This window comes from Hoplias malabaricus, chromosome 12, assembly GCF_029633855.1.
Source record: "Hoplias malabaricus isolate fHopMal1 chromosome 12, fHopMal1.hap1, whole genome shotgun sequence".
In the NCBI taxonomy this organism is placed as follows: domain Eukaryota; kingdom Metazoa; phylum Chordata; class Actinopteri; order Characiformes; family Erythrinidae; genus Hoplias; species Hoplias malabaricus.
Window position 1 is genome coordinate 18,451,455 of NC_089811.1, and position 10,790 is coordinate 18,462,244.

The window sequence follows — 10,790 nt, forward strand, 5'->3', positions numbered from 1 at the left end:
TGATGTGGAGATGTCAAATGTCAATATTTTATTCGTAATAGAACATAGATGACAGATCAAATGTTTGATCTGAGTAAATGAAACATTTTAAAGGAAGAATATGTTGATTCAAAATTTCACAGTGTCAACAAAAAAGTTGGGACAAGTAGCAATAAGTGGCTGGAAAAAGGAAATTGAGCATATAACGAACCGCTGGAAGACCAGTTAACACTAATTAGGTCAATTGACAACATGTTTGGGTATAAAAAGAGCTTCTCAGAGTGTCAGTGTCTCTCTGAAGCCAAGATGGTAAGAGTCTAAGATGGTAAGATGGTAAATCTATCATTGTTGCGCAGAAAGATAGTGCAGCAATACCAGAATGGTGTTACCCAGCGTAAAATAGCAAAGACTTTTAAGTTATCATCATCAACCGTGCATAACATCATCAAAAGATTCAGAGAATCTGGAACAATTGCTGTGCGTAAGGGTCAAGGCCGTAAAACTCTACTGGATGCTCGTGATCTCCGGGCCCTTAAACGTCACTACACCTCAAACAGGAACGCCACTGTTAAGGAAATAATAGAATGGGCTCAGGAATACTTCCAGAAAGCATTGTCAGTAAACACAATCCACCGTGCCATCCGCCGTTGTGAGCTGAAACTCTACAGTGCAAAGAGGAAGCCATTTCTAAGCAAGCTCCACAAGCTCAGACATTTGCACTGGGCCAGGGGTCTTTTAAAATGGAGTGTGGCAAAATGGTAGACTGTTCTGTGGTCAGATGAGTCTTGATTTGAAGTTCTTTATGGAACACTGGGATGCCATGTCATCCAGACCAGAGAGGACAAGGATAACCCAAGTTGTTATCAACGCTCCGTTCAGAAGCCTGCATCACTGTTGGTATGGGGTTGCATGAGTGCTTGTGGCATGGGCAGCTTGCATGTCTGGAAAGGCACCATTAATGCAGAGAACTATGTTCAGGTTCTAGAACAACATATGCTCTCATCTAGACGTCATCTCTTTCAGGGAAGACCCTGCATTTTTCAACAAAATAATACCAGACCACATTCTGCAGCAATCACAACATCATGGCTACGTTGGAGAAGAATCCGGGTACTGAAATAGCCAGCCTGCAGTCCAGATCTTTTACCTATAGAGAACATTTGGCACATCATAAAGAGGAAGGTGCGACAAAGAAGGCCCAAGACGATTAAACAGTTAGAGGCCTGTATTAGACATGAATGGGAGAGCATTCCTATTTCTAAACTTGAGAAACTGGTCTCCTCTGTCCCCAGATGTCTGTTGAGTGTTGTAAGAAGAAGGGGGGATGCCACACAGTGGTAAAAAATGGCATTGTCCCAACTTTTTTGGGATTTGCTGATGCCATGAAATTTTTAAACAACATATTTTTGCCTTAAAATGATACATTCTCTCAGTTTAACCTTTTGATCTGTGATTTGTGTTCTATTCTTAATAAAATATTAGATGTTGGCACCTCCACATCATTGCATTCAGTTTTTATTCACAATTTGTTTAGTGTCCCAACTTTTTTGGAATCCGGTTTGTACACCACCAAAAAAAAGGCAAGTGACTTGAAATGCAGATTCAACAGTTTACAAATACATTTTAAATTCGAGACTTTGACTTTACAAATATATGCAATGTAAACTTAAACAAATGTATTTATTTTCGAATAAAATTATGATATATCTATGAAAAACAAAACCATGTATTTATGAATTTAACTGTATTTGTACAAATTGCAGTGAGACACAGATTGGGATGTGTTAATTTGTCAATAGTGAAACATATTTGTGACTTGTGTTTAATTTGTGGATTAGCATTTAAGCATTTGTAAAATATCTTGAGACGAATCTCTCCCCATAGAAATGTAGCTTCTCCAGGACACAGTGCTAATATTAGTTTTTATCTGAAAGCAGAGTTGTGCTGCTATCAGTGCCGCCACAAAAAAAGAAAAAAAAACCTGTAGGAGGAACTGTGACCCCATTGGCTGCAGCACTGAATGTGGGACATATAACTCTGGCTGCTGATTGGCTAAATAAAGGTGACGACAAATGAAAAGCGCGTTCTCTGTTCAGGAGCCGTGGAAAATCTGCCCCTCGCTCTGGCTGAGAGGGAGAGCTGCTTGTTTCTGTTTCAAACCATCGGCATAACAATGTGACCTCAAAAATAAACGAAACAAATATTTTATATACGTATATAGTGTCAATATACGTGACGATTCTGAAATTTACGGGACGGTTTGCAACACTACGTGTGCGTATTCTGTTAGAAAATATCAGATATGTCAAATGGGCATGCGTAGACCATTGGTTAATTTTATTTGGCTGGACTGCTGCATCTCTTAATGCAGGAAGCCTATTTCAGTCCATAATGACAGTACAGAACCAGAGGTGCTACATAGTTTCAATTTCTTATATGCTGTCAAACTGGGTAAAAATATAAATCTGAGAAATTATTACATTCCGACCTTAATTTTTTTCATTTAATCTGGCAGCTTGTTCTGAAATTGTTACAAACAAATTTTTCATCCAAATATAACAGAGATAAGCAAGAGCCAAGAAAGCAATGGAACAGAAAATATTTGGAGATTTATCTCTTTTATGTTGTATTATGCTTAGATTTATCTATTACATCCAGGCAATTTTTTTATTCACACACAGAAATGCAGAAATATTTGCAGCAGCTGGGTAGAGCATGCACTATAGCTAGGTCTTTGACTCCTTATAGGTCAGAATCCTTATATTTCCAGAAATTTATTTTTGCTTTGGCAGCTAACTGATTTTTCTGATATTCTGATATTTTCAGAGGTGGCTAAAATTAGTAACTAATATTGTGTACCATATCCATATTATTAATTTTAGGGGACACAGGATAATTTATTAAGTATATTTATCATAGTATAGGAAGAATAATTCCTGAGTAAGCCTTGTTGGCATTTTACAGTGCACTGGCATATATCTGTGTGCCTGAGCAATTGTGTTATTAGTCAAAACAAATGCTTTTTAATTAAAATATCCACAAGGACTGCAAGAACAGAAGAAAGCATAGATGACCCAAAGAAAAGTATTTCTTTTACAAGGTACAAATAAAATAACCCAAAATTGTAAAAACATTCTAAAAAGCAATGTTTCACAAGCAATGGTGTTCCCAAAACAAAGTTTTATTAAGGGAGATCGTAGCAGCATATTTAAAATAAAATAGATCTAAAGGACAGCTATGCCTTCATCCTCATACTGAGTAATAACTTAAAACTTCAAAAATAGCAACAAAATACAAAACTGTAAATCTGAAATCTCCTTGACCCCAGCAAAATAAAGAGTGCTCCTTAAACCCATATTGCATGATAGGCCTGCCATTTGGAAAGGTCCGGTAACCAAAGCTTAGTAACTTGCTATATTGAGTGCAAAACTTGGATGATTGAACAGTGGAAGAACGTAATATGGTGAGTCATTTTATGTTCTTTTTTTTTTTTTAAGGAAGCAAACAAAAAAAGATGCCTTCAAAAAAATAATAAGAAAAGTTTCAGAACATGTTTAAAAGCATTCCCCAAAAAATGAAAGCAACTTTAAAAAAAAAAATTGCAGCCCATAACAGCTCTGACATACCCATAGCCTGGTGTATAACGGTGTCTATGGACCTTTTAAATGTACTCTTAGGGATTCATAGATTTACATATTGTGCAATATGCAGAACAATGTTTCTCTTTATATTATTGTTTTTTTTTTCGTTTTGTTTTAAAAGTTATGGCTGAATATTTTTATTGTATCAAGAGAGGATATTCAGTTTAACAGTTATAAAACTGTAATAAATGAATATGAATAAAGACATTTTTTTACTGAACAGTTACACATCTTGTGTTTTAACTTGTGTCTTTAATTAAAATAAGTGTTAGGATGAGGGGTAATATGGGAAATTGGTGGCAGATTTTGTATAATGCAACATTCTAGGTAAACACAAGGGATCCAAAGCATGTTTAATTATAAACTGTTTTTAAACTGAGAGCAAATGTTTTTGGATGTTCTGACAAGATCCTTAAAAGTGATTTGCACTTGCATTTCAAAGATGTTTCAGCTTGCTTATACTGCCCTAACACAAATTTTCCAATGGATCGCATTCAAGCTTAGAACCTTTAGAGTCAGCGAATCTTTAGATATTTAGAAAATTTGAGTGTGCAAGTTGTCTCCTGATCAGCTTTCCGCACATTATTCATTGTTTGTATCTGCTTATCCAAATATCCAATATTCAGTTTCGTGGGTCCTGAACCTACCCCGAGTCAGTGCGTGCAAGGGGGGGGCACACCCTGGAGAGGGTGCAAGTCCTTCACAGGGTGACATACTCACACATCCGGACACTTTAGAGTAGACAATCTACCCACTAACGTGTTTTTAGTTAGTGGGAGGACACCGGGTCACCTGGGGGAAACCCACACAGGCACAGGGAGAACACACCAAACTCCTCACAGTCAGTCACCTGGAGCAGGACTCTAACCCACAATCTCAGGACCCTGGAGCTGTGTGACAGCGACATTACCTGTTGTGCCACAGTGCCGCCAACTTTCCGCTCAGTGCAACTAAATTAAGATTAAAGAAGCCTCACGTTAATTAGTCAAAGCAGAGATTACAAAGCAGATTAAACAGCATAACCTGGAGTTTGGGGTAAAAGTGTATGGTGCCAGTAACACACAGATGACTAATGAAGACTGACACCTCAACCAGAACACCCCATCTTAACACCAGGAATATCTCTGATGGTCATGTTATTTTCATCTGGTATATACCAGCTAATGATCACATATATGCATTTTCCAAATAAAGATAAGCCTGGGAGGCAAAAATACATAGTTAAAAATAAAGGTTCCTAAAAAATTCTGACATATTTGGCATCCAGTGGCAGATGTTGTGTGGCATACACTTGGGTGTTGGTGTGTGTGTGTGTGTGTGTGTGTGTGTGTGCGTGCGTGCGTGTGTGGGAGAGAAAGAGACATAGAGAGCACCTGGGTGATGTCTCAGGTTCCATGATGCCTGAGATTTCTTTTTCACATGTGGCACAGCTTTAGACTAGTTAGTGGTTCTCAGTCAATGATTACCAACTAAGCATGAGTTAAATTATTTAACAGCACGTGCAATGGAAAATTTGTTGCTTGCCTTGAAAATGCCAAAATGTTTCTAAGATGGAACTTCTTATCTACAGCGACCCTGAACAGGAAAAAAGCAGTTACAGAAAATGAATGAGTGAACACTTTAACTATAATATAACCTAATTTTGCATTATGTGAAATTTTGTTCAACATTAAAAATGTACTTGACACTTATTCCATCTGTAATGGAGTATGGATCGAGAAATGAAAAGTTCTTCATTAAAAAACTGTCCCCTCTAACAAGGATTTTCGTCTGCGACAGAATCCACATTCCACAGACACCCCCCCCCCCCACACACACACACACCCTCACGCACACACATAAGGTCTACATCAAAAGACGGACCAGGACACCTGGCCCCTGGCCCCCTTCCTCTCTTCAGAAACTAAAGACAACAAGCTTTTTATGATGCTTTTAAGAAACAGGAACTTCAAACAGAGTGGGGGAGTTATAAGCCCGTTTATGACGAGTGGCACCTAAGTGTCTCGTCATTATCTCGTGGGAAATCTAAAACAGACTACCCCAGATGGTAGAACTGAATGAACTCTGCTTGACCTCCTGGAAGCTCATCCAGATCGGACCAACAGCATGGATCAACAGCGACCCCAAATGGACACTGGCGAAACTACGCCTCGCTCGAGGTCTCAAACAATAAATCAAACGAAAATAAATCAAACTCTGATTAATATGCATACACAATATGTACGAATGTCATTCTATTGTCTTCAGATGGACATCTATCAACCAATGAAGTGATGTGTATTACTGTTGTCAATCATGAAAGAAATTTCTGTCTCTAAACTAAAGGAAACGAATTAATATTGTTGACAGATGTGCTCTCAATTGTGCAAAAAGGCATGTTTGTTTCCTGTTATCTACAGACAAGTTATTTGTGTTTAGCGTTAATGTGGCAGAGGACGCCGACAGCCAATGAGGTGTATTGTTTTTGGCATGTGGTATGAACCAGTGAGCGGGAATAAAAGAGTTGGTTCATGTATGGAAAACTGATGGCTGATGTGTGTGTTATTCCTCTCTAATTACTGTCGATAAAGTCTAGGCTTCCACGTCAGGATCTCTGCGCATTTTGTCTCTGTTAACAGGTTATGGGCCCAGAATAGCTAAGACTTGCCCAGAGAAAGTTGTAAAGTGTTTTTTTTTTTTTTTTCCACCGAAAGAAACGTCGCAACGTACAGCGTGTCCGGTGAGAGTTAGCATGCTAACACCATGAGTCGACGGGTCGCCGAGTCAAATAGCCGTTGGTCTCGGCTAGTTTTTGATGGAGATGAAAAGAACTATGAACTGTGGGAGACGAAATTTTTGGGCCATCTTCGATTACAAGGACTAAAGGATATCATTCTGAAAGATCCTGCCGACGCCGAGGGAGAAGGGGAAAGCGCAAAAAATGCCGAGGCATATGCGGAGCTGATCCAATTCCTGGATGATAAAAGTTTGTCTCTAGTGATGCGAGAAGCGGCGGACAATGGACAGAAGGCGTTGAAGATCCTAAGGGACTATTATGCAGGTAAAGGAAAGCCACGCATAATTAATCTGTATACAGAGCTGACTTCACTCCAAAAGTCTGCCAGTGAAAGTGTGACTGAGTATGTAATACGGGCAGAGGCCGCCATCACTGCCCTGAGAAATGCTGGTGAGACATTGAGTGATGGGTTATTGGTAGCAATGGTTTTGAAGGGACTGCCAGATTCATTCAGACCGTTTGCTATCCATATCACACAAAGTGAAGAGACAGTGACCTTTGCAGAATTTAAAACTAAACTGCGGAGCTATGAGGACAATGAGAAAATGCGTACTGCAGTATCGGAAGATAATGTTATGAAAGCAGGGGCACGGCCGGGTAATAAACCCGCGTCTGAAATTCCAAGTGACCGGGGAGCCGGGAATACAGACATTGTGTGCTTCAGATGTGGATTAAGAGGACACAAAGCCAGAACGTGTCAGCGCAAGCAGTGGTGCAGTGAGTGTAAAAGCTCTACACATCGGGACGCAACCTGCAGAAGGAAACAGCGGCGGGACAACGCGCGAAAAGTTTCTGAGGAACCGAGCGGCAAGGATTACGCATTCCGGACGAGCGACGAGGATCCGGTGATTCAGTCAGGGCGTGATGTCAAAAAGAAAGGTCTGATGGTGGACACGGGGGCAACTTCGCATATCATTACGGATATAGCAAAGTTCATAAAATTCGATGATAGCTTCCAGACCAAGACACACTACGTAGAGCTGGCTGATGGTACAAAGTGCAACGGAGTCGCAGAGCACAGAGGAGATGCAGAGGTTTGCTTGATCGACAGCAGGGGGCAGTGCCACAAAACAACTCTGAGACAGGCACTGTACATTCCTTCATACCCACAGGACATCTTTTCTGTGAAAGCAGCTACTTCCAGTGGAGCGACCGTTATCTTCAAGCAAGGGAAAAATACCCTACAACACAGAGACGGTACAAAGTTTTCCATATATGAATATAACAGATTGTACTACTTGCAAACAGTAGACAAATGTGATGACCAATGTAACGGTTGTTATGACATGCAAACTTGGCATGAAATACTAGGGCACTGCAATTATGATGACATTCAAAAATTACAAGGTGTTGTAAATGGTATGACAATCAAAGGTAAAACTGGTAAATCAGCTCTAAATTGCCAGGTGTGCACACAGGGGAAGTTTGTTCAGACAAGGAACAGGGAGCCTGATGTAAGAGCCAAAGCTGCTCTAGAGCTGGTGCACACAGATCTAGCAGGACCAGTGGACCCAGAATCCAAAGATGGATATAGGTTTGCGTTATCATTCACAGATGATTATTCCAGTGCAGTGTTTGTGTATTTTCTGAAAAGTAAGAGTGACACAACACAAGCAACACAGAGGTTTCTGGCTGATACAGCCCCATATGGGCAAATTAAGTGTATCAGGTCCGACAATGGAACAGAATTTATGGGAAAGGATTATCAGGCACTTCTCAACAAAAATGGGATCAGACATGAAACTTCAGCACCATACTCGCCACATCAGAATGGTACTGCTGAGAGAAACTGGCGCACACTCTTTGACATGGCCAGGTGTATGTTAATAGAGAGTGAGTTACCTAAGGAGTTATGGGCTTATGCAGTACAAACCGCAGCTGTGGTGAGGAACAGATGTTTTAACAAACGCACAAAACAGACACCATATCAAATGCTGACAGGAAGAAGACCAAACCTTTCTAAGATGCAGAGATTTGGGACAGTGTGTTATGTTTACAGACAGAACAAGAAGAAACTGGACTCGAGAGGTGAGAAGGGAGTTTTTGTCGGGTATGACAAGAATAGTCCAGCTTACATGGTCTACTACCCTGACAATGGGAAGGTACAGAAGCACAGACTGGTGAAGTTTGTTACCAGAACAACTGTAGAGAGAGAGACACAAACTCACATGATACCAGGTGATGATGATGACTTTGAGGTACAAAACAGGGCTAGCAAGACTGGAGGAAATACTGATGCTCAATGTCAGCTTCCAGTAACCATGCCTGAGGTGAACAGCCAGTCACAAGAGCATGAGATCAACCATGAGGTTGCACGTTACCCTTCCAGAGTGAGGAAAAAGCCAGAATATTTAAGTGAATATGTAACTGGTGAAGACAATGGTGATCAAGTACTGACTAACATGGATTATTGTTACAGAGTCATGTGTAACATACCCCTGACATTCAGAGAAGCAGTAACCTCATCTGACTCTAAGAAATGGGTCAGTGCAATGGACGAAGAAATAGAATCACTGAAAGAAAATGACACGTTTACTTTAACCACCTTGCCAGAGGGTAAGAAAGCAGTGGGGGGTAGATGGGTATACACAATCAAAAACAATGTTGATGGAACTAAAAATTACAAAGCACGATATGTAGCCAAAGGATACAGTCAGAAGATGGGTGTAGATTATGAGGAAACATTTTCTCCTACTGCTAACCTGACCAGTATCAGAGTGTTAATGCAAAAGGCAGCGCAAGAAAACATGATTTTGCATCAAATGGACGTCAAAACTGCCTACCTACATGCGCCAGTAAATTGTGAGATATACATAGAACAGCCAGAGGGTTATGAGGTGGAATCTGACACAGATAAGAGATTGGTGTGTAAGTTGAAAAAGTCACTATATGGGCTAAAACAATCAGGCAGAAATTGGAATAGGATGTTACATGAGTATTTGAGTGAAAACAACTTTGTGCAGAACCCTGCTGACCATTGTGTTTACACAAGGATGACAGAAAATGAGAAAGTGATCTTAATAATATGGGTAGATGACTTGCTTATTGGAGCCAGTGATGTGAAAGCATTGACTATGGTGAAGGAAATGCTCACAGCAAAGTTCAAAATGAAAGACTTGGGTAAACTTAAACATTTCATTGGTATAGATTTTGACCAGAGTGAAGGCTGTGTAAGAATGTCACAGAATAGGTATGTTGAAAGAATACTTACAAGGTTTGACATGCAAGATTGTAAAACCAGAGTGACACCCTGTGAACAGAAAGTAAACTACACGGATGATGCAGAAATGATGGACAATGTCAGGAAATACAGAGAAGCAGTGGGCAGCCTGCTTTATTTGGCTACATGTACAAGACCGGATTTGAGTTTTGTAGTAAGCAAACTTTCACTGTTTGCAACTGAAGAACAGTGGACTACAGTGAAACATGTACTGAGATATCTAAAGGGAACATCTGAGAAAGAACTGTGCTACAGAAAATGTGATGATAAGCTGAAGGTCCAAGCATACAGTGATGCAAATTGGGCAGCTGATCTAAATGACAGACGAAGTACAACGGGTTATTGTGTAAGCCTGAATGAGAATGGTCCTTTGATTTCATGGAAAACCAAAAAGCAACCCACTGTTGCTTTATCTACCTGTGAAGCTGAGTACATGGCATTAGCTGCAACTGTACAAGAGTGCCTGTACCTGCTACAACTATTAGAAGGTATAGATGGACAGCAATATGCACCATCTAAGGTTTATGAGGATAACCAGGTTGCGATAGCGTTGGCAAAGAATCCTGTTACCAGACAGAGATGTAAGCATGTTGATATAAAATATCATTTTGTAAGGTCAACTGTGAATGAGGGGAAAATCATTTTGAGTTATTGTCCAACAAATGAGATGGTAGCAGATGTAATGACAAAACCTGCTACAAGAGTTAAGCTGGTTAAGTTTGAATGGTTTATTTTTGGACGTTGATCGTGTAATAGTATAGACAGTGTAAAGTAAGAAACCTCATATTTTTGTTATTTGAAAGAATTACAATGTGAGAGCAAGTGGGGGTGTTGACAGATGTGCTCTCAATTGTGCAAAAAGGCATGTTTGTTTCCTGTTATCTACAGATAAGTTATTTGTGTTTAGCGTTAATGTGGCAGAGGACGCCGACAGCCAATGAGGTGTATTGTTTTTGGCATGTGGTATGATCCAGTGAGCGGGAATAAAAGAGTTGGTTCATGTATGGAAAACTGATGGCTGATGTGTGTGTTATTCCTCTCTAATTACTGTCGATAAAGTCTAGGCTTCCACGTCAGGATCTCTGCGCATTTTGTCTCTGCTAACAAATATTTTTCTAACATAACATTGTAAATGGGACGCAAACACAACGTACCCAAGATAAAATCTTATGTA

At 40.0% G+C, this 10,790-nt stretch overlaps 1 protein-coding gene across 1 annotated transcript; it reads left to right on the forward strand.

The window, feature by feature from the left end:
* Positions 1 to 6,362: 6,362 nt before the first annotated feature.
* Positions 6,363 to 10,557, forward strand: LOC136710408 (uncharacterized). Its single transcript, XM_066685907.1, has 2 exons — positions 6,363 to 10,197; positions 10,505 to 10,557. The coding sequence occupies exons 1-2, from the start codon at positions 6,363 to 6,365 to the stop codon at positions 10,555 to 10,557; spliced, it is 3,888 nt and encodes a 1,295-aa protein (XP_066542004.1).
* The last annotated feature ends 233 nt before the right edge of the window (positions 10,558 to 10,790 follow it).

Excerpts from the sequence above, each read along its gene's own strand:
- LOC136710408 (XM_066685907.1), top strand. The coding sequence starts at position 6,363 with ATGAGTCGACGGGTCGCCGAGTCAAATAGCCGTTGGTCTCGGCTAGTT. Across the intron at positions 10,198-10,504 it reads TCCTGTTACCAGACAGAGAT|ATAAGTTATTTGTGTTTAGC; the intron begins GTAAGCATGTTG and ends TGTTATCTACAG.